This window comes from Brassica napus, chromosome C4 (genome assembly GCF_020379485.1).
Source record: "Brassica napus cultivar Da-Ae chromosome C4, Da-Ae, whole genome shotgun sequence".
In the NCBI taxonomy this organism is placed as follows: Eukaryota; Viridiplantae; Streptophyta; class Magnoliopsida; order Brassicales; family Brassicaceae; genus Brassica; species Brassica napus.
This window is the reverse complement of record NC_063447.1, coordinates 9674404-9696835: the sequence shown is the minus strand read 5'-3', so window position 1 is coordinate 9696835 and position 22432 is coordinate 9674404. Positions and strand designations below refer to the sequence as shown.

The 22432-nt window shown below is 35.3% G+C and overlaps 6 protein-coding genes across 6 annotated transcripts; 3 read left to right on the top strand and 3 right to left on the bottom strand.

The window, feature by feature from the left end:
* The first annotated feature begins 2129 nt into the window (after positions 1-2129).
* LOC106414494 (AT-hook motif nuclear-localized protein 21-like) lies at positions 2130-4887 on the top strand. The gene is made up of 2 exons (XM_013855141.3): positions 2130-3292; positions 3447-4887. Exon 2 carries the CDS (start codon positions 3459-3461, stop codon positions 4299-4301), a length of 843 nt encoding a protein of 280 aa, XP_013710595.2. The 5' UTR covers positions 2130-3292; positions 3447-3458; the 3' UTR covers positions 4302-4887.
* Positions 4888-8574: 3687 nt separating this feature from the next.
* On the bottom strand, positions 8575-9364 carry LOC111205244 (auxin-responsive protein SAUR78). Its single transcript, XM_022700775.2, has 2 exons — positions 9199-9364; positions 8575-9102 (listed from the first exon to the last, which is right to left on the bottom strand). Exon 2 carries the CDS (start codon positions 9100-9102, stop codon positions 8734-8736), a length of 369 nt encoding a protein of 122 aa, XP_022556496.1. The 5' UTR covers positions 9199-9364; the 3' UTR covers positions 8575-8733.
* An 800-nt stretch (positions 9365-10164) lies between these two features.
* BNAC04G09820D (late embryogenesis abundant protein 18) lies at positions 10165-10630 on the bottom strand. Its single transcript, XM_013878133.3, has one exon. The coding sequence runs from the start codon at positions 10556-10558 to the stop codon at positions 10262-10264; it is 297 nt and encodes a 98-aa protein (XP_013733587.1). The 5' UTR covers positions 10559-10630; the 3' UTR covers positions 10165-10261.
* A 902-nt stretch (positions 10631-11532) lies between these two features.
* On the top strand, positions 11533-13819 carry LOC111205067 (MND1-interacting protein 1). The gene is made up of 3 exons (XM_022700412.2): positions 11533-11646; positions 11788-13103; positions 13164-13819. Exons 2-3 carry the CDS (start codon positions 11820-11822, stop codon positions 13656-13658), a joined length of 1779 nt encoding a protein of 592 aa, XP_022556133.1. The 5' UTR covers positions 11533-11646; positions 11788-11819; the 3' UTR covers positions 13659-13819.
* A 1340-nt stretch (positions 13820-15159) lies between these two features.
* On the bottom strand, positions 15160-18022 carry LOC125585469. The gene is made up of 4 exons (XM_048754564.1): positions 17689-18022; positions 17184-17294; positions 17026-17106; positions 15160-16764 (listed from the first exon to the last, which is right to left on the bottom strand). The coding sequence occupies exons 1-4, from the start codon at positions 17863-17865 to the stop codon at positions 16753-16755; spliced, it is 381 nt and encodes a 126-aa protein (XP_048610521.1). The 5' UTR covers positions 17866-18022; the 3' UTR covers positions 15160-16752.
* Positions 18023-18762: 740 nt separating this feature from the next.
* On the top strand, positions 18763-20544 carry LOC111205068 (EID1-like F-box protein 3). Its single transcript, XM_022700413.2, has one exon. It carries the CDS (start codon positions 19375-19377, stop codon positions 20197-20199), a length of 825 nt encoding a protein of 274 aa, XP_022556134.1. The 5' UTR covers positions 18763-19374; the 3' UTR covers positions 20200-20544.
* Positions 20545-22432: the final 1888 nt, after the last annotated feature.

Below are 22432 nucleotides of genomic sequence, written 5' to 3'. Positions count from 1 at the left end.
AACAAAAAAAACACCGTAGCCTTATCTGTAAAAATACTTATACCATATATTAACACAAACATAAATTAAATACTTTTAAAATTGGTTGAAATAATTAAAGCAAACAAGCGATTCTTAGTAGAATTATCTCTATATATCTACTAACATTGTTTACATCATGGACCGACGAGACGGAGAATATCTGGTTATAAACGTTTAGTTGTATGTTCGAACTCTTAACAAATCTTACCATTTTTATATTCACGATGGCTTTAGTTTGTTATACATAATATGCGGAGAAGATTCCAAAAATGTCACTATAATAAGATGCTTGCGTTCGTATATAATTTATTAAACTAATTAATCTACTCACAATAACGGTCTTATTTTAAATTTATCTTATCATCAGATCAGATCAATATATCTATATAGAAATTGATGCATATTCTGGTATGAAAAATTATGGAATGGTCTCATATTGGCTGTTACAATATATATACAAAGAATAACCAACGGAAACATCATGCTGGGTGTATGGACATTACTTTAAATACTTCCGGTCGTGCGTAAACTAGTTTAAATGTGTCTAGTTAAATTGATTAACTAAATTATTTCAGACTTATCATATTCGAGTTTGACTGTGATGTTATTTTACATAATCAATGTTATTGTTTGTTGATTGTGGTTGTTGATAAACTTTTACATGACACGAGTCACTACGTAACGTTGTGGGCATATCTCAAATTTCGAACTGTTTTCTATCCAAAAGACTAACAAATGTTTGGTACGTATTTTAGCAATTATATATTGCTATATATATGATTAACATGTATATTATATTTTGTCGCAACGAGCATAAAAGCACTCACAGACAACACAATGGCAACAGACGGATTAAATTATTAGACGTTATATACATTTATAAATAAATTAACTCTGAAGTCCAGTGCAATTAATCAGCTCTTGTATTCAATTAGTGATTAATGGAATCTTGATCATTTTAATAATCTAGGTAGAGTAGAATTGATAATTGACAATGCTGATTAATAATTAATGGTCGGCTTCTTGATTTGGTATTAAAATGGCTCCATCGCCACAATAGCATAAGAAGCCGTCACACGTTGTCCGCCTTTGCAAAGTCTATCCCTTTAGATCTAATCCGTTAAACTAGATTTAAATAACAAAAATATACAAAAGAAACTTAACAAAAAAACTTTTAAAAAGTTACATGAAGATATAAATATTACACAAATTTAAATATTACAACAATACTAATAGTCGGTAAATTTGAACCGGAACCTCCAAAATTTCTAAATATTGTCCAATTTTTTTGTGTAACTGAAGATGATTGTTGTTGTTGTTGATGATGTCTTTTGGTACAATTCTTTTTTGTTTATATTGAATATATTCACGAGTATTAATATCATCGATAAAAATTAGTCTTTTAGAAATATTTTATGTTTCTCTTTTACTTTCTTGTTCTTATCTAATGCGTTTACAATTATTTATATCACTCAATTTCAACAATTTTTATCTCTAATCTACAAATTAAAAATGAGGATAACCATTTTTACTTCAAAATGCACTAGTAGATCATATATGCATTACGAAAATCACTTTATGGAATAATATGGTATTTTGATTGAAGTTTAATATTAATTAAGTTATTTTGTTAAAATTTTATATTTTATTAATTAATATTGTTGTAATATGTTTATATATGCTAGTTATTTATAAAATTTTTATGAATTCAAATTAGTTATGATAAATATAAGGATCATATTATAAAATACAAATAGTTTTAAAAATTGAGTTTGAAGTTTTGATTTTGGAGAATAACATCTCTAAACTTCAAATATAGAGTTTTAGAAACTTCAAAATATAATTCGTTTCTAAGAGCATGTTTATCCGGGGTTTTTAGTGAGGTTCTTAGTGCGTGGGCCTCCACAAAACCTTTAAGAATCGGTTACAAAAACTACTAATTAAGAACCGATTTTAGTGAGTTTGTTACACTGTTCGCTGACCCCACTGACTCGTGGCAGTCTACGATTGGTTTGTTTTTTAATTTTATTTTTTTTAGCTAAAAAAAATCTAAGAAACCCATTTGAGCTTCTTAGGGATAAATATGGTCTAAGCACTGATGATTGTTTTAGCCAAAAGGGCAAGCGAGTATCATAACTCATAAGGGCGTGGAACCACGCGTCGCTGCGCACCCCTCACTTGACCGCATGAATCGCCGCGTTGCTTCCCTTTGTTTAACGATTCTCCTCTTAATTTATTTTAAACTAATCAAAATAATAAAGGATTTTAAGTTGTTGACCATGGTTAATCGTTGACAAAGAAAATAAAGAAACCATAGTTAATTGGTCAACTTGGTTAACTAACTATAGTTTAAATTAGAACTGAGTTCATCGTCATCCATTTGATGCTCCAAATTATATTACAACACAAAGTACTTATTTGTCCTACAAGATGCATAGGTGCTCAAGATTTTAATAGTAAACACGGCTAGAAGCCTAGAAAACATTAACATCTGTAAGCGTATTAGTTTATTTGAATTCGTGTATATTGAAGACTTGCAGTAAATTTCCCTTAAATATTTGTTTGGCCGAAGAGTATGTCCGAATCATAATTAATCGGCATAGACAATCAGAACTAATGGGGGGGACATTATGGAAAATTTAATACTTCATGGCAACGTAATGCTTTCTTTGTCTAAATCTTATACGTAACTCATTTGTATATGTTTTCATTAGTTTATGACTCTATGTATTGGTTCACCGATAGGATGTACTGATTTTTACTAAGAATGTCCTCTCTAAATCTATTTGCAAAAAAGTCTAATTAACGAGAGATGGATTGTTAATAAATTTATAAAACTAATGTGAAAAGATCAAACAAACTATATATTTTCACATTCTTGGGATCTCGATGTTGTCTCCAAATGTCCAATCCTTTATATATAAAGCCAGAAAACATAAACTAGTACTCTAGTACAATGGCAGATTCTTCAATAACATATACATATAACAAATCTAGCTAGAACCGCAATGTCTTTATACATACTCGACAATATAATAACTAAGACTTCATTACGAGTAGCTTGGACTCGAATTTGATTTGATCTAATACATATTTATACTGCACTATATACAGATGTACAAGACCTTCTTTTTTTTGAACAAACAGATGTACAAGACCTTATAAATTATAATAATTGTCTATTGGGGCCAATTGGGTCTAGCGACAAGACTTGGTCTTCTACTTCTTCTTCTTCCCCTTTCTCCCCTTTCATAAATATTTGATTTCTCAGGTTTCTATATAGTTTCTTCTCAGCCTTTTTATAAATTTTATGCTTGTCTGCTATCTCTTACATTAAATCTAAACCTAAATCATTAGAATCCCTAATTACGTTTTAAAAATCCCAACTCCCTTTTTAAATATATTTTGTTTGTTTTTTTTCTCAGTTTGATATTGGCATGGCTGGTCTCGATCTAGGCACAACTTCTCGCTACGTTCACAACGTCGAAGGCGGCGGTGTTGGCCAGTTCTCCACCGACAACCACCACGGAGATGACGCTGGAGGAAACCACCATCATAACCATAACCATCATCAAGGTTTGGATTTGATAGCTTCTAATGACAACTCTGGACTAGGCGATGGCGGCGGAGGAGGGAGCGGTGAGCTCGTTATGCGGCGTCCACGTGGCCGTCCAGCTGGATCGAAGAACAAACCGAAACCTCCAATGATCGTCACGCGCGAGAGCGCAAACACTCTTAGGGCTCACATTTTTGAAGTCGGAAGTGGCTGCGACGTCTTCGAGTGTATCTCCACTTACGCGCGGCGGAGACAGCGAGGGATTTGCGTTCTTTCCGGAACAGGAACCGTCACTAACGTCAGCATCCGTCAGCCGACGGCGGTCGGAGCTGTTGTGACTTTGCGAGGCACTTTCGAGATTCTTTCCCTCTCTGGATCTTTTCTCCCGCCGCCTGCTCCTCCAGGAGCGACGAACTTGACGATATTCCTCGCCGGAGCTCAGGGACAAGTCGTTGGAGGTAACGTCGTTGGAGAATTGATGGCGGCGGGGCCGGTGATGGTCATGGCGGCTTCTTTTACGAACGTGGCGTATGAAAGGTTGCCTTTGGACGAGCACGAGGAGCAGTTACAAGTCCAAAGCGGCGGAGGAAATATGTACACGGAAGCCACCAACGGAGGTGGAGGCGGAAGCTTGCCGTTCTTCAATTTACCAATAAGTTTGCCTCATATGGGAGTTGAAAACTGGCCGGGGAACTCGTCCGGCGCCTGTAGGGCTCCGTTTTAGCTACTGTTTTAACAAACTTAATTTTTTTTTTTTTTCAGATTTTCTTTGTGACGGAATTTAATAATATATGGAGTTATGATTTTTTTTTAAAACAATTGTTCATGTATTGACCTCTCAGTACATGCTTCAAGTTTTTTTTTACTTAATTATCGATTTATATTTAAAGCTTCTAATAAAATAATATTCGACTATATGAGTAGTTCATAGATAGAATCTCTGGTTTTTAGCACAGTAACTCATCGACAGGATTAACGGTTAAAACTTTTATACAATACTAACATATCCAATAACGATATACTCTAACGCACATATTAACTATATTGCCAACGTACACACTGTTTTCTATTAGATTATAATATACTTTCGTAATGTTTGTTAGCAACGTTTTTATAACCAAAGTCACGAACATAGCAGTAAACAATAAAAAAATAACACAAGTTGATCTAAAACACTGTAACCCTCAACCCCAAGTTGCTGTCTTGGGCAATGGTTAACATAGAATAGCAATGTTTTATCACAGAATGATCATTAATACATATTAGATTTAGATATATATATATTCGAATGTTTTTATATAATGCAAACTCAAAAGGAAAAAAAAAGTAAACTTATACTACCTCCGTTCTCGAAAGTAAGATGTTTTAGGTTTTTTTCTTGTTCCACAAAAAGATAGATTTTCTATATTGTTAAGGTACTTTTTTATACTTTTGAGGAACATTAATTGAGAATATTTGAATTGATTAAATTTCATTGGTGGAAAGTTATTGGAAAGTGTATAATAAAGTAAAAAATAAATTAAATTATAAACATTTATTAAATTCTTAATAAGCGTGCATACTTAAGAAAATCTTACTTTCAGGAACAGAGGGAGTATATTCGAATGCTTTTATATAATGCAAACTTAATAGCAATTGTTCATGTATTTACCCAAAAAAAAAAAAACAATCATTTAGCTCGCTAGGGTTTTTCCAAACACATGACTGAATAGATTGTCCGCCTTTTCAAAGTTTTGAGACCATCAAAAAGTAATAAAAGACGGGAAATAGTAAACGACAAGGAATTAAAGTAATGCTAGTAAAATACAAAGGAAAGTGCAAGTGGAGTGCTGATTAAGAAATTAAATTATTAATCTACCATTTCGATTCCAATCATACCCTTAAGTGCTCGACCCATTTGATGCCAAGCTGGCACACACGCAATTAACTAAAGCAAAGTAGCTGAAAATGTTCATCACAACACATTTATTATTGATTTAACAATCATTGCTCATAGTACGTGGTTCGGATATCCGCTCGGGTTTGGATATCCGTTCGGATTCGGATATCCGTTCGGATTTGGATCGGGTATTTAAATTTTCGGGTATTTAGATTTTTGGATATTTCGGAATAAAGATATAAAATCCGTTCGGATATTTCTTATATTTTGGGCCAGATTTGGTATTTTAAGTTCGGATTCGGTTATTTTGGATCAGTTTGGATATTTAGATTTTGAAAGAAAAATAAATTAAATTCTTCATTGTTTAAGTGTATTTAAAATATATATATTCTTAACTTAACTGGTTTTCTAATTTTTATTAGATTAAACTATTAATAAGTTTGATGATAAAACTTAAAAAATAGAAATACACTAATTTAGTTGTTATTTTAAAATTTTGGATGCAATTTTTGTTAATGTAAGAAAAAAGAGCTTGATATGTATTTTAATTGAGCAACAAATGATTTTATCCATAATTGTATATTATCTGATTTTGAACCATGTGCAACGTCAGTATAAATATATTGTATAAAATTATAGAAGTAAACTAGAAATATAAAGTTAAGTATTGATATATTCGGTTATCTTTGGATATTCATTCGGCTTCGGATATTATCCGTTCGAATTCGAATACCCAACCTCTCCTATTTTAATATACATTCGGGTATTTTACTACTTTGGTTCAGATTTTTATTCGAATCTTTTGGGTCGGGTTCAGATATCGGATAAAATGTCCACCCCTAGCACATAGCATTGAGTCAAAAAATATCAATAAAATGTTAACGATTAAAATCAACCCGATTATTGGTTTACGTAACATAGTGCCCATTCGCTGTGATTGTGAACTAAAACAATAATATATGGTTTGTTTTTATTTACTTTGGTGCTTCCGTATCCAAAAAGTTATAAGACCTCAGCTTGTAAAATCTACAAATTATCTGAAGAAAACTTTTGACAATACTATTAATGGTTCCATTTATAAAAGTAAACACTATTTTATAATTGGTTGAACTAATGATTAATTTGGATAATTTGTTTTTGTTCTTTCTCTATATTACAACGAAATATAAATGTCTAAGAGCTTCACAATGACCTTGTCCGGCTAAAATATTGTCTATCGTGAAGTAATATAGAATTGTAATGATCCCTAACCACGCATATACAATGTTAGAGATGTACACATTTTCTGGTTTTCATTGTGGGGGGGGGGGGGGGGGGGGGGGTGGTGATACAGTAGTATATTATTTTAAGTGATATAATGCAAGTATATCATTTTCGGTCAAAATATACTTAAGTTATTTAACTTACTAGATACAAAAGTGTTCATATACAAATATATAAATGTGGGTAAAGAAGAGACAGCCATGATTTTTACCAAAGTACTACGGATCCTTGCCCTTTCTTCATTGGATTTTGTCCAACTAACTTTCACAAATATTGATATTATTAAGAACAGAAGCATTCTAAAACAAGCTAATCAATCTTTCTTTATAAAGTCCATAAAGTTGCAAACGATTACTTGTTAAATATAGTTTCATATAACAATTATTAGTGAACCATTGATCAAAACATCACATCCGAATGTTTGACCCTAAAATTTCTTTGGTTATTTAAATAATACAATGCCTATTTGTTATCTTATGAAGCTAGATTAGATTGACAAACTAATGTAATTTACCTTTAATTCACTCTTTTTTACCTTTTCCTCTCCCACTCCCCAACTTCTCGAGACTCATCTCCCCGTGCTCCTCCGCTTGCCTCTCCGGCGTCTCTCGACGCTGCGAGAGGGCCATTGCCGACCCCGCCATATCCAAGCTCCGCCTCTTTCCTCTGCTGATTCTCTCTTGTTCTCACCTCTTTGCGCGATGTCTCTGGATTTCCCTGTGGATCTACCGGAAACCATGGTCGTATGTGGTTTCCCCGGAGCTTCGGCGAGGTTCGACAAGGGTTGGATTCTCTTAGGCGTCATGGATCTGTCTTGTGAGAACCGGTTTGAGGTCAGATCTGAGACCGAGATCCGCCGGAACGTTCGACGCGTCGCCGTCTCTGTCCCGTCATCTTCGTCTCGTCCAGTCGGTTTCTCCTCGATTTGATTCAAGGTCAGTGTTGAGCTTCTCCTCTCAGATCTGAGAGAAAAGTGGTGACGAGGCTCACCATCGAGGACCTCCATTGTAGTTCAATCGACAACATCCATGGTTCTTCTCAACGGTTCTGTTTCCGAGGATTCGCTTCTCGCGTTGTGACATCATCTCCTAGGGTTTTGAGGACGACCCGCCGTGATGGTGTCCATTGCTAGATGTCGGAGCTCTCGCTTTTCTGTTGGGGCACATGATTTGAGGGGATCATCTCTCCTCCTGTACTTCAACCCGCTTCTTCATAGCTCCGGCGTTGCCATTGTTTTGGACTTGATATCTCTGTCGCAAGATTACTGTCGCGTGGCCGGATGGCTGATTATACCGCCTGCGTTTGACAAGATATGCTCTTCACCGTCAGCGACGACACATCGAGTTCACATTTTGGTATTCAAGCCGAGTTAGTTTTTTGGCTCTGTTGTTCGACGTCCTCCTCTTTTGGTGTTCCGGAGCCGTAGCTGCCGCCTCCGTCGAAACCGTTAGGAGCCACCTGCTGGTGAGTGCTCGTTCAGCTTGCCTTACAACTATCACTCTTGCTCATTTCGGTTTATCCTGATGTGCAAGAAGCGCTGTGATTAGGGTGTTGTGTTGTCTTTTGTTCTGAATTTAATTAACACTAGGATTGGCGTATGTCGTCTATCTTGGTTTAATTCTTCATGTTTCTTAGGAGTTTTTTAATTTTTTGCGGCTTCTAAGAACAAACCAGCTTTCGAGCAGAATCTGGTTCAACTTTGTTGTAACCAAACTTTCATTCATGAATGATATTTACAATTTAGCAAAAAAAAGTAGATTGACAAACTACGCGTACCGCTCAGTGTTTTTGTTGGTTGCAAGAGAACAGTTTTTTGTTGGTTCATTGATATCAAATCTCATAATGGGCCGCAATGTCTGTAGCAAATATTTAATAGGCCTTCTCGTTATAGCACAATGATCACAGGTATTTCGAACCAAACCGATCCAAACTATTAAAAAAACTATGAACCAAAGACCGAGTATAGCATCACAGTATACACGTCTAAATGGTTACAACATCACAATTTATTTCTCTAGCAATCTTGAGCGTAGAACTCAATGATCTCGGCGACATCCATATCTGAAAATGAAGAGGCATCGTTACGAAGAAGCCACAGCAAGTGCTCGAACAAGATCGAGTCGACATGATCAAGCCACACTACTCTACCAGTCCGGTTGAACCGGCTCTGGGTACGATCCTTAGCCGAACCAATCAAGACTCTAAACGGTGTCTCTTCGAGGACGTACGGTTCGACCATGAACTCTTTCTTCTCCTTCCCCACCACCACCCTTATAACCGAATCCTCCATATCGTCGTCGCTCAGATTCCGGTATGCAAACCGCCGCGAATCAGCCGAAGAGAGACGACGGAGTTTCATTACAGGGGAAATCAAGCAAGCCATCTGGGAGAAGAATCAGAGTTGTCAAGATATATAGTTTAACAAGAACAGAAAAAAGAGAGTTTATAAAACGGTATGAACACAAATGAATGGTTTTACATTATACACGGTTTCATTTATAACAAAGACGGTAAGCTTTGGTACGTGACGAACTATGGTTGGTTAGTATTGCTGCGATGTTATATGTCAAAGAGTTAGACGGCCCACCCACAGCCACAGGCTAAGCTTTTTCCCTCCATCCACATGTTTTTAGGAAGAGAGCGATTTTACTCGTATATATGATAATCTTGTAGCTACGTACCAAGAAAGGGATATTTTTTCTAACTAATTCTTCACGTCTACGCAAGCTTCGCATTTATAACCTAACAAAAATATTCAATATGAACGAAAATGATATCGTTATATAGTGTTGTTACAGCTTATTAATATGATTTTCCGGATTCTCACTTTTTACATCTACACAAAATTAACATATCTCTTTGCATTTCATCAGAACCAACAAGTTATACTGTTCAGCGAAAATGATATATACATCGTGGATTTCGATACCTTTTCGATATTATTTCTGTAATTTGTAAATATCGATTTTCTGTATTCACAATCGGTTTCTACATTTACAGAAAGCTCACTAAACTAATATGAACATGAACTCTCATTTTAATCTAGTATGTATGTTGCATTTGCATATAGACTAAAGATGATTAGAGGAATCAATCAAGATAATTCACGTTATTTTTATCAAAAAAGAAACAAAATCAATAAATCATACATATTACATCTACACAAAATTAACATATCTCTTTGCATTTCATCAGAAGCAACAAGTTATAACTGTTTAGCGAAAATGATATATACATCGTGGATTTTGATACCTTTTCGTTATTATTTATATTTGTAAATATCGATTCTCTGAATTCACAATCGGTTTTTACATCTACAGAAAGCTCACTAAACTAATATAAACAAGATCAACTCTCTCGTTTTAATCTAGTATGCATGTTGCATTTGCATAGATTAAAGATTATTTGAAGTTTATTTTATTTCCGAGAGCAATCATTAGAGGAATCAACCAAGATAATTCACGTTATTTTTATTAGAAAGGACACAAAAGCATACATATTACAGAAGCAAACTAAACCGCTAGTCTTAATATAGCTTAGTTTTAGATCTGTCCCGGTGGGTAATGAGCAGCGCCCTTGGTTCGGCTAGGGTAGGCGGTGTGTCCAGGAAGATGGTGGCGGTGAACCTGAGCGTCCGCCGCATGCTCAGCCTTAGACTCGTGGAGCTCGGCCTTGGCCTGCGCCTCCTTAGACTTCTCTCGCTCGTGAGCCATCTTCTTCTCTTCTGAAGTCCTAGCCATAGTCTTCTCCGCATGGCCTTGTGCCTTTGCGCTGCCAATGTTGAGCTTCTCCTTGGCCGTGCTGGCCATGTCGCTGATCTTTTCCTTCGCTGAATGCATCTTCTTCTTCTTCTTGAACCTAACTTCTTTTTTTCACTTTGCTTTGGTTTGCCTTATGACCTCCTGGCTCACGATTAAATTTTAACGACTAACGGCGTACGATTAGTCGAGTCTGTTGGCATCGCCACGTCTATTACGCATATACGTGTCACTAGTTACGCCTACGTACGTGGAGTACGTGCACACGTGAGCCCATGCAAAAGCTAGCTATCTACACCAAGACGGTTTATTAGGGGTGGAAGTTCGGTACCCATTCGGGTTCGGTTCGGATCTATTCAGGTTTCAGGTTTTCGGGTTCAAAGGTTTCAATCTCATTCGAGTATTTCTAAATTTCGGTTCGGGTTCGATTAGGGTTCGGATAATCCATTTAAATTATTTTTTAAAAAAAATAAATTCATTATGCTTAAAATTTCTCAAAATCAATAAACGAAATAATATATTACATATAAATTTGAATAACATATGTCAAAATACATAAAATTAACATTTAAATTGGTTGGTTTGAATATTTGGATAGAAAATCAATAGATATTTCAAGCATTTTTGGTGTTTTGAGTATATTTTAGCTATTTTAAACATTTACTTTTAACTATTTGTATATATTTTCAATTATTTTGAACAATTTATAAGTATCTTATATATTTTGGATGTTTTAATATATATGTAGGTGTATAAATCTATTTTGGATACATTCGGGTACCCAAAATACTTCGGTTCGGATCAGTTTCGGTTTTTTAGATACCAAAATTTTAAACCCATTCGGATATTTAATTAATTTTGGTTCAGATTCGGTACTATATTTTCGGATCGGGTTCGGTTCGGTTGTTCGGATTCCGGTTTTTTTGCCAGCCCTAGTTTATTCATTTTGGCTTTTTACATTTTACAATATCTACGGGGCGAGGTAAACGGTATCGAAATATCATTTAGCGCCTGGCCCAATTAAAGGCCCAGTTAAGTATGATATTAGCCCATACTGTTTACCACTTACACCCACACACAAAACACCACCAGAATCTGAAACACTTGTGTCTTCTTGTCTGCACCGAAGTTCTGTCGTCTCGGTTGAGAAATACAGCCATCGCCGATCAGTAAGTTTCATCTACCCTTGTTCTTTCATTTTTATTCTCCACGTCTCCCTTCGTTATCACTATTTTCTTCTGATCCTGGTTTGGTTCACCATTCACTGAACGATTCAATGATCTTTCACTCTTTCAATCTCTTCTCTTCAGATTCTCGTATATACCTAGAAAGATATCATCCGATGGGTTGTACTGTGAGGTCGAAGCACGTCAGACCGAACCGGAAGACCCGATCCACGAAACCCCAATTCGATCCGTCTTGTCTCCTCAACAAGACAGCTCTATCGAGTCTCCTTGATTCCAACCCTAGCGGCAACTTCGAGGACAGTGGTTACGGTTACTGCACCGAGGAGCAGCTAGAGGATCTACTCCTGAAACATTTGGAGCATATATACAACGAAGCGGTCTCAAAGCTTGTGTCTTTGGGTTACGATGAGGAGGCAGCCTTGAGAGCTGTTCTGAGTAATGGATACTGTTACGGTGGGACGGATGTGTTGAACAACATTCTGGATAACTCACTGACTCATCTGAAAGGTAGTAGTAACGGGGAGGAGGATGAGGATGGATCAAAGACCGTGTTCGCTGATCTGAGACAGCTGGTTGAGTACTCGCTTGCTGGTATGGTTTATTTGTTGAAACAAGTTAAGCCTAATCTGAGTAAAGGCGATGCGATGTGTTGTTTGCTTATGAGCGAGCTTGACGTTGGGAAGGCGAGTACGATTGATATACCAACCTCTGGAAAGGTGGATGGTGATGGTGATTGTCCTAGGAGGTTTAATCTAACGCCGTCGATGAAGTGTTTGCTGAGAGAGAATGTTGCTGCGTTTGCCGCTGGTTATCGTGCTAGTAAGAAGTGTGAGCAGCCGCCACAAGAGAGTGTTAGTTCAGTTTTGGAGAAGTTCCAGGATCTGAACCTCGATGATGACAGCGCGCCTGAGAAGGGAAAGGATGATGCTTTGATAGGACTGCTGCGTCAGGTTCAGGATCTGAAAAGGCAAGTGAAGGAGAGGAGAGAGTGGGCTCAGAAGAAGGCGATGCAAGCTGCGCAGAAGGTTAGCGATGAACTCGCCGAGCTTCAGTCGTTGAGGAGTGAGAGAGAAGAGAACTTACGGTTGAAGAAAGGGAAACAAAGTGGGGAGGAGTCGACGGTGAAAAGAATATCAGAGATGGAGAGTGATCTTAGAAAAGTGAGCAGTCATGTCGACAAGGCTGGTATGATAGCGAGGAGGCTTGAGAACGAGAATGCAGTGATCCGGGCTGAGATTGAAGCTTCCAAGCTAAGTGAATCAGAATCGCTCACGGCTTGCATAGAGGCAACGAAGAAGGAGAAGAAACGGTTGAAGAGACTTGTAGCGTGGGAGAAGCAGAAGAAGAAGTTGCAAGGCGAGATTGATGGTGAGAAAGAAAAGATTAAGGCACTCGAGAGGGGTTTAGCACAGATCAAACAGGAGGAAAAAGAATATGAGGTACCAAGAAATGTATTATCTTCTTTTCTTGGATCATCTTGTTAATATCTATTTTTGCAGGAGAAATGGAGGGAGGAGGAGAAAGCAAAGGAGCAGGCGTTGGCTCAAGTGGAAGAAGAACAACGGTCCAAGGAAGCAACTGAGGTGAGAAACAAGAGAAATGTTGAAAGCTTGCGGTTGAAGATTGAGATAGACTTTCAGAGACATAAAGACGATCTCCAAAGACTGGAACAAGAGCTCTCTCGGCTCAACAAGGACTCTTCAACTGACGCAAGCCTCCTGTCAAATAACATCTCCCAGACAAAGGGAGAAGAAGTGTCTAAACTGCTTGAAGAGCTGGATAGGCTTGATGGGTTGTATGAGAAAGAGGAAAGTTATGACCGGGAATGTTTAATCTGTATGAAAGATGAGGTTTCGGTTGTGTTTCTCCCTTGTGCTCACCAAGTTGTCTGTGTTAGTTGCAGCGAGAGCTTCATGGGTGGTGACAAAGCGACCTGTCCTTGTTGCAGAGTTCCAGTTCAGCAGAGAATCCGTGTCTTTGGAGCTACTTCCTAGTCAAAATACTTCTTTTGTTCAGATATAATACTTTGTCTTTTTCTATTTTAACTTAAAACTTATGGAGCTCTCTGCTTCATATTGTCTCTTTTAAGTTCAACTATGCTTGAATGTTAAGCATTTTGTCTTTACGTAAATAAATCTTTTGAGTTGTTAGAAGATGTTCCCTGGTTTATGATCTTCCCAGGATTGACAATGTTAGTTAAACAAAATTAAAGCTTCTTTACCCAAACTCTGAAACACATTCCCTTTTAACTAAAATTTTATAGAGAAATGTTCCGTTTTTTCAAAAGCCTTTTATGTTTCAAATAATCCATTTCATTCCAAAAGCATATCAACAGCTCCATGTTTATTCCATTTGGGACTTCTAATGAGACTAGATTCTTTCTCCGCGCTACGCGCGGATAATATATTTAAATTTGTTACATTTATCATTTTTATTTCTATTTGAACTTTTGTATATTAAATTATATATAACTAATTTTCAAATTTGATTTTTTTTTTTATATTTTTAGTTTGAAGTAAGTATTTTTATTATATGTAACACAATTAACTAATAAAATATGAAGAATCAAGTCCGAGATTTTAGACTTATGTAAAAAATATATAATTATGTGTAGAATGGAAATTATCTTAGTTTAAAATATTGGAATCTCATCTCGAATAAATCAACGAAAAAAAGTACTCCAATAACCTACTTAAAATATAAAATCTCCATTTCAAAAAAAAACAGGCGTATTTAATAATATTTTTTAAGTGTAATAGTTGAAAACTGACAATTGAATATAGATTTAGAATATTATTTTAATATATCTAATGGTAAAATATTAATTGTAATAAACAGATTTTGAATTTTGTAATACTACATGAATTAGAAGTCTTTAAAATCTAAAATCTATTTTATTTACCTAATATATGTTTTATTCATTTATTATTTTGACGTTAAAAAATATTGCTTTAGTTTTATTTGTATATTTATTTTTAATAATTTAGTTTCTTTTTAAGTAATTTTAAAATTATCAAGAATATAATATATTTAAAATTATTTATTTAAATATATCCAAATATGATGTCTCATTTTTATGTGTGTTTGCGTTAAGCATATTTAATTTGTAGTTTGTATAGTTAATAACACCTTGTTGCGCGTCGTTCTATGGTTTTAATAAATGTGTTGTCATTTTATTTTTATTACTACTAACATGATTTTTTAGTGATCAGTAATGTATTTTTAATATTATGTATTATATTTTATCGTATAGTTTCTAACTCTTCATGCTGGCACTTTCCTTAGAATCATTTTAATTAGATAATAGGTTTAAAGATGTAAATAAAACTGTGTATGTTGTAAATTTAGACTTTTTAACTGAGCACTATCAATTATGAAAATTATATTACGATTTTATTTTACTAAATCTTTTTCTGTGTAAATTTTTTTTTGTATTTTTACAATTTTATTGCTTTATTATTCTTTAATTGCAGATAATTGATATTTCCAGTTTTTGTTTCATATACCTTTGTTTGTTTTCTTTTTCCAATTACAATGTACAGTTCGACTGTTTTCTTTTTTGGATCAAACTACTAATATCATCAGATAGAAAAGCTTAAACTTCAGAATAAAGTGAGTATTTGTGCTAGAGAAAAGCTTAAAATAGTGAGATATTATAATATTAGAAATTATGGAAACTCTTCTCTGTTGTTCTACGCTGAACATAATTAAGTTGCTGTCAATTGATTCTATATTTTATGATAACTGGAAATACATATTTATGTCTTCCTTACATCATCCTTAATTGGTTTACGGTTCGATCATTTCTAATATACTGAGAGTAACATAATATTAGATGTTGATTATCTCATTCGAGTTAGGAATGCACATAATGAGAGAAATTCAAGGTATATATATAGAGTTAGTTTATAGATTACTCCATCTGCTTCAAAATGTAATCAATTTTAATTAAAATCTGTAATATTTAAAAGTTATTTCTTTAGAAAACTGTCATTTAATATTTAAATTTAAACAATTATACAGTAATTTACATAATTTAATTGGCCACGCAATATATAATAAATATAAAGTTACATTGAAATATAAAAACAATTTATATAGTGTAACAAAAAATACTTTTAAACCATTATATTATAAAACAAAGAGAATATTCAAATTGAAATATTAGAATAGTAAGTCAACAGTAAAATTATTTTATATTAAATTTTTTTTATTTTATAAATTTTTTTAAAAATTACTATAGCTCTTCTGGATCCGCTGCTAATGGTACTGTTTCTCAAGGTCCACTTGTCGAAACACCTTCGCACAACCCTTCTCCTAGAGGCCAAAACCAGAGGAATGGCTCTGCATCACAAACCCATGGTGGTTGTAGTGACAACTTTTCACCACGGCACTCGCACAGGAACCAAAATGGTAACCACCACCACCACCACCACCAAAGTCATGGTGGCAGGCGCAGCCAGGAGCAAGGGAATCAAAACTGGAATTTTTGCAGAAGCTTTAGTGGGAGAGATGGAAATGCACATTCACAAAGAGGCGCCCCAGCATTTGTGAGACATCAACCTCCAACTATGCAGTCAATTCCTCCTCAGTTTATGGCAGCTCAGCCTATTCAGCCTTTTGGCGGGCATGTGCCCTTTCCTCCTAGTGAGATACATTGAAAGATCACGTTTTGGAACTCTTTTTTTTTTCTAATGCGTCTTTCATTTCAGAATTGGCATCTCCATATTATCCCCGTATGCCTTTCATCAGCCCTCTCTCACCTGGTCCAGTCTTTTACCAAGTCCAAGATCTTCCTCTAAACGTAAAACTACAGAAGCAAATACAATATTATTTTAGGTAGTACTTTTGTATTGAATCTCTCTTATTCGTCTCATTTCTCTTCTGGGAAGGAGTAATTTAGATGCAAATGTTTCTTTTTGTTACAGTGAAGAGAATTTGATTAGAGACACATACCTTCGTGGGCACATGGATGATCATGGTTTTGTTCCGCTGCATGTGATTGCTGGTATCAAGAAGGTAAATTACTTTCTGGATGTGCCGTCATGCATGTTGGCCTGATTCACCTTTCTCACTGAATCTTATTTATTATTCTCGAGTCTGTAGAAATTGAGGATTAGCGTGTACTTGTATTCAGTCAATAATAAACCAGATGTTTTAAAATTCAAAGATCATGTTGTAATTTTTGTTTGAGTTGAAAAATCACTAACTAAGCTCAAGACTCACAGATATATTTAGACAAACATAGAACCATAACCAGAGAAGAAGATAAACACTTGAACCAATTATTCAAACACTATCTCCAATTACTATATTCAATAAATAAAAAAAAGAAAAGGATTTTAGAATTAGTTGACTAACCTCCGTAAGCTTGGTGATTAGCTGCACCTTCTCCCTGTTCTTTTCGTTGAATGCTTCAAGAGCTTCTTTGTACTCTCGTTCCTACACACCAGATTAGCATCTTAATAATGATCCTCAACCAGACATATAATGGATTTGGTTATGTGCAATGGCCATACCTTTTTCTGAACAGTATGACCCAAAGGCTTTAACTCTTTGTTGACAGAATCAATCTTCTTCCTGGCCAAAGCAACTTCTTTCCTCATGGGTTCAGCTAAACCTTCAAGTTCCTAAATATACAATTCAAACCATTAAGCTTCTTAATCATGGTAGTTTTCATAAAAAGGAAAGAACTTTGATCCACAAATCTCATTTTTACCAAATGGATTTTACAATTAGTGATACAAAAGTGGAAACACTCACAAAAGTCCCAATCTTTACTTATAATTTAAAAGAAAAAACAAAAAAAGAAGCTATTTTTTGTTCAATGTTTCTTGAAAATTTCAATACTTGGGGTCCTACAAATCTCCCCCTAAACATGAATCACAACCACATAGCTTCACTGCATTAAACCCCCATATGTCCAATTTTTATATCTTAATTTGTTTTTTTCTATGTAAGAAACAAAATTAAAGCACAATTCTCAAAAAAAAAAAAAAAGATGAGGAAGTAAAGATGCTATACCTCACGGATCAAAGCGAGGCGCTTAGTCTCCTCTTCGACACGACCAAGCTGAGCTTGAACCCTTTCCCTAATCTCCATCTTATTCTTCTCGATCTCCTCTTCTTTCGCCCTGATAGCAGACAAAGCCGTCCTCGACATCTCCTCGTCTTCATTCGACATTTGTCTGCTGAAACTCATGCTTCCCGACAGCTGAGCTCCTAGCTGTCGGCTGTGCTTCGCCGGAGGAGCCACCGTCGGCTGTGACGTCTCTATTGCTTTCCCTCCTTCATCTTCACTCGAAACCCCTTTAGCTCTCTCTCTCTCTCTCTCTCTCTCTCTCTCTCTCTCTCTCTCTCTCTCTCTCTCTCTCTCTCTCTCTCTCTCTCTCTCTCTCTCTCTCTCTCTCTCTCTCTCTCTCTCTCTCTCTCTCTCTCTCTCTCTCTCTCTCTCTCTGTGGCAGAGAAAAATAAGATATTGAGAGCTTTTCTTTTTAGAACCCAGAGACAGTGCTGTGATATGAACGAAATTGGGATAATATTGATACTAAAACCCTAAATTAGATCGAATCGCATATCCAATTTAGTTATGAAAACAATTAAGAAGTAAGAGAGAGGGAAAAAAGAGGAAGCACCTTCAATTTTCCAGGGAAGAAGAAGAATCCAATATATTTTAAGGAAGCCAACTGACATGGAAGCAATCAAACAAAGCAAGAGATTAGAATACTATGATTGATTTTCGCAGATAAGGAGAGAGGTGGAGACGATAATGAAGCAAGTCGAACGTTTATGTTATTAGAGGTTCAATTTATGGCTTAGATACAGTAGGGAAGAAACGTAGAAAACTGGGGAAGGTGAGAAAGAGAAAAAGACGATGTTTATGAGTTTTGCTAGGTTTATTTTGGATTGGGCTTTTGTGTCAAATTTTATATTTTACGGATCAAAGAAACAAAACAGCCCATCCTTCGCGTGACGTGGAAAAAAAAAGACATCCTATTGGTTGATTATTATTAAGGACGTGGAAGCATGTGGGAAGCCCTTATTCCCCTTTTAGTATTGTATTGATTTTGAATAATGTACTGATGCCTTACGTGTTTGTATGGTGACTTTGCTTGAAAAACAAATATAACATGGGTTCCAGGAGGAATATGTTCTCTGTATAAGATTCTTACAGTTGAAAGATTTGTCAGTGAAAAAAGAAGTGAATATTATTAATAAACAACAAAATCTTTTAAAAAATTACCCAAAAACTAGACTGGATATGATTGACTTTGAATGTGTTGCGTCTCTCAGTTGCGAACTACTTCGTCGTATCTAGTTCGGAGCTGCCACGTTTCTGCGTATCAAAAAAAGTCTCCGTCTTGAGACATGTGTCTCCTTTGTCTCCTTAGAGATTTTGGCTTTTAGAAAATAACGTTTAGAATCCGCGTTTGCGTCTCAACACGTGGCGCCCCACCCCTTTGTTTTCTTTCTTTTGTACTACCATATACCCTGATTCTCTGTTGTCGCAGCGTGCACGCAATCGCGAAGAGACACGCGTCCCCGTAACCAATCTAATGTTGACACATTTAATGGCGGGAGTGGGAGCATCACAGAATCTGTTGTTCAGACAAGAAGCCACGTGTATCACCCTTGAGCACCGTACCAACCGCTATAAATACGTGGGGATCGCGACCCTGCGTGTAATTAAAAAGCTGTAAAAAAAAGCTAAATGATTTATTCTAGAAGGGTAGATTCTCCGTCAGTCCCAATGATGAACTCGTCTCGACCGCTCCGATTCAAGCAACCGAGTCGGTTACCGAGTTTCGGCGAAACGGGGATAGAGAACGAGCAGGTGCTGACTCTCGTCTTCGAGTCAATCAGCTGGGACATCCACACGATATGCGCCGTCGCCTCCGTGAGCCGTAGGTTCTGCGCGATCGCGAGACGCGTTCTGTGGCGTTCGCTCTGCGTTCACCGCGCTCCGGGGATGGCGGCGGCATTGTCCGGATCAGATCCGAGCGGGAGAATCGACGGGGGATGGCAGGCGCTGGCGAAACTCATGTTCTTCTGCGGCGGCGGCGAGTCGACGCGGTCGCCGGGTCACTTCGCGTCCGAGTCGAGATTCTCCAAGACCTCCGGGAAGTTTTTTCTGCCGAAGAATTGCCGGGGAGATCTCTTGTACGTGAGCGATCCGTGCGAGCATGAGGCGGTGGGTGGTGGCGGAGAAGAGAATTTAGGTGTTTTCAGAGGGGTATTTCGGGAATTTATGAGGTCGAAGACGAGGCAGTGTCTCGTGAGGAGACAGGCGGAGCTTGAGGAGAAGGTCAGGTGTCCGTATTGCGGAGGGCGCGTGTGGAGCATGAAGGCGGCGCGTTTAGTTCCTAAGAGCGCGGCGAGGCGGTTGGGGTCGAGAGACGGTGGGCTAGAGTTCTACGTTTGCGTTAACGGTCACTTGCACGGTACTTGCTGGTTGATTCCACTCTCGTCGGATGAAGAAGAGAGGGATTTTGATGGTGAAGAGGACGATGATAGCGACGATTTTTTACGGGGGTGAGATCTAATCCAGTGGTGGTGGGCTTTGGAGGCATATATGCAAACAGCAGAAGGGAGGAGGTTTCAATTAGATTGTCTTTAGAACTCGAGTTGAAGAATCTCAGATTGAGAGCTCTGATCTACACCGTTGATTTGTGATGGCTTTGAGAACGATAAAAGTTTTGATTTATTGTTGTCATTTAGCACCTCTAGTTAACCGATTTGGCCCACTAAACATATTTGGGCCCGTGGATGGAAGCTTAGAGCTACACCATGGGTTCCATAGTGAAATTATTCTATGTAGAATAGTAAAATTTATTTTTTTCTTCCCACTAATCTTTCAAATAAAATCTTCAAAAGCATTCAATTGGATCATAATATTAGATTTGAACCGCGTTTTAAAAACGCGAAATTATTTTTTGTTAACAAATATATTAACCCGTCTGTTTGTTCATTAATATTTTTAGGTGTGGACAATCAATTTTCCATTCGATTTCAATTTGTTTCTTTTTATTTTTGGGTTTTTGGTTTGGTTCTAATTCGGTTGTAGTTTTTGGTCTTTCGATTCAAAATATATAAGTATTGTTTGGTTATTTATCATTTTGGATCGGTTTCAATTTAGTTATTTTGGTTTTTGGTTTGGTTCAGATGATAATGTTAAGAATTCGATAAATTCTGGATTTAATTTGGCTTTGGTTTGGTTTCCGTTGTTGAGATAATTTCGAATAATTCGGGTAAAAATCACATTTGGATTTTTAAATGAAAATATCAAAAAATTTCTATAAATTTAAAATTTTTAGATGAAAAATATTCCAGTGATTTGCTTATATCAAGAAATTAAGACAATTTTTAATATATTGGATAAAAAGTAAAATAAATGTAATATTGCAAGTGTTACATGAATTGTTTTTGAAAAGAAAAATTGATTTTTATCGACAGCCACATAAGTTCAAAATATATTTTTTGGTGACAATTATAGGCAAGATGCCGATTATAAGTAGATCTAACAATATCGTATTCATACTAATTTTTCTTTCTTTTTTTGTAACAGTTCATACTAAATTCTTAGCTATAGTTTCTTTAACTATCGTAAAGAATATGCCATAAACAGTAATACATTGATAAAGTATTTAAACTTAGTTGAGCTAAGATTTAAAGTGCATAGTTTAGATATTATTCATTTTTAATAAAAGTTTTAAATTTCATGGGAATATATTACCTACAAAATCGGTTCAAAAACCAATATATATAAAGGTTTTTCGGGTAATAATATAATACTAGATTAAGATCCGCGCCTTGCGCGGGATAAATATTATATATATAAATTATTGTATGTATTTTATGTTCTTACATATTATGAAATAATAAATATATATTGAATAATTAAAAGTCAATAACTATTACATAAATAGTTAAATTGGTGCGAACGTATAAATCAATTTTATTAATCCAAACAATTTTTTAAAAATTTGATAGGATATGTAATTAAATCTAAATGATATTAACATACATAGTATATTTTTAATGTTAATGTCTATTAAATGAGGCTTTCTACTCATATGTTATTTTTATTATGTGTATCTTTAAAAGCAAAAACTTTAAATTATTGATAACAAAATTTTCATTGTGGGATTAATAATTTTATTAATTTATAATTTACAAAAAATTTATCAATGTTAGTTCAAAACTTTTATCAAAAAAAAATTATTCAAAGTAAATTTTGAAACTAAAATATTTATTTATTCAACATGGTTTATAGTTTAATTTAGAATGATATATATACATATATATTTTAAATCTTAATGATTAATTAAATTAGACTTTACTTATATGATTTTTTAATCATTTGTATTTTGTCATAACAAAAGTTTTAAACCATGGATCGTAAAATTTGAATGTGAGACTTTTAACAGTTTTAGTAATTTATAGTTGTTTTTTAGAATTCAAAATATAACATATACAGAAAAATCTAAATTTTTATTATATGGTTATTGTGATTTCTTAAAATTATTTTAATAGTTTAAAATTAAACAAATTTGATAAGATACATTATTTTTTTTATCAGATTTTTATTATTCAAATCAAAATCATTAATTGTCATATATACTTTAGTCACATTAGGTAATTATGTAATCTTTATTTAAAGAAATAATAAATGACATTAATAATGAATTTATGATTAGTTTAGTAAAAAGCTTATTATATAATTAGATGGACCAACCTATTTCTCTAATAATTCTAAGAATCATCCTAGT

What these genes read in the sequence shown, in the direction of transcription:
- LOC106414494 (XM_013855141.3), top strand. Translation starts at nt 3,459, where the DNA reads ATGGCTGGTCTCGATCTAGGCACAACTTCTCGCTACGTTCACAACGTC.
- LOC111205244 (XM_022700775.2), bottom strand. Translation starts at nt 9,102, where the DNA reads ATGGCTTGCTTGATTTCCCCTGTAATGAAACTCCGTCGTCTCTCTTCG.
- BNAC04G09820D (XM_013878133.3), bottom strand. Translation starts at nt 10,558, where the DNA reads ATGCATTCAGCGAAGGAAAAGATCAGCGACATGGCCAGCACGGCCAAG.
- LOC111205067 (XM_022700412.2), top strand. Translation starts at nt 11,820, where the DNA reads ATGGGTTGTACTGTGAGGTCGAAGCACGTCAGACCGAACCGGAAGACC. An exon ending in AGGAGGAAAAAGAATATGAG is followed by an intron (nt 13,104 to 13,163) that starts GTACCAAGAAAT and finishes CTATTTTTGCAG; the next exon opens with GAGAAATGGAGGGAGGAGGA.
- LOC125585469 (XM_048754564.1), bottom strand. Translation starts at nt 17,865, where the DNA reads ATGAGTTTCAGCAGACAAATGTCGAATGAAGACGAGGAGATGTCGAGG. An exon ending in GCCTCGCTTTGATCCGTGAG is followed by an intron (nt 17,295 to 17,688) that starts GTATAGCATCTT and finishes TTGTATATTTAG; the next exon opens with GAACTTGAAGGTTTAGCTGA. An exon ending in GTCATACTGTTCAGAAAAAG is followed by an intron (nt 17,107 to 17,183) that starts GTATGGCCATTG and finishes TCTGGTGTGTAG; the next exon opens with GAACGAGAGTACAAAGAAGC.
- LOC111205068 (XM_022700413.2), top strand. Translation starts at nt 19,375, where the DNA reads ATGATTTATTCTAGAAGGGTAGATTCTCCGTCAGTCCCAATGATGAAC.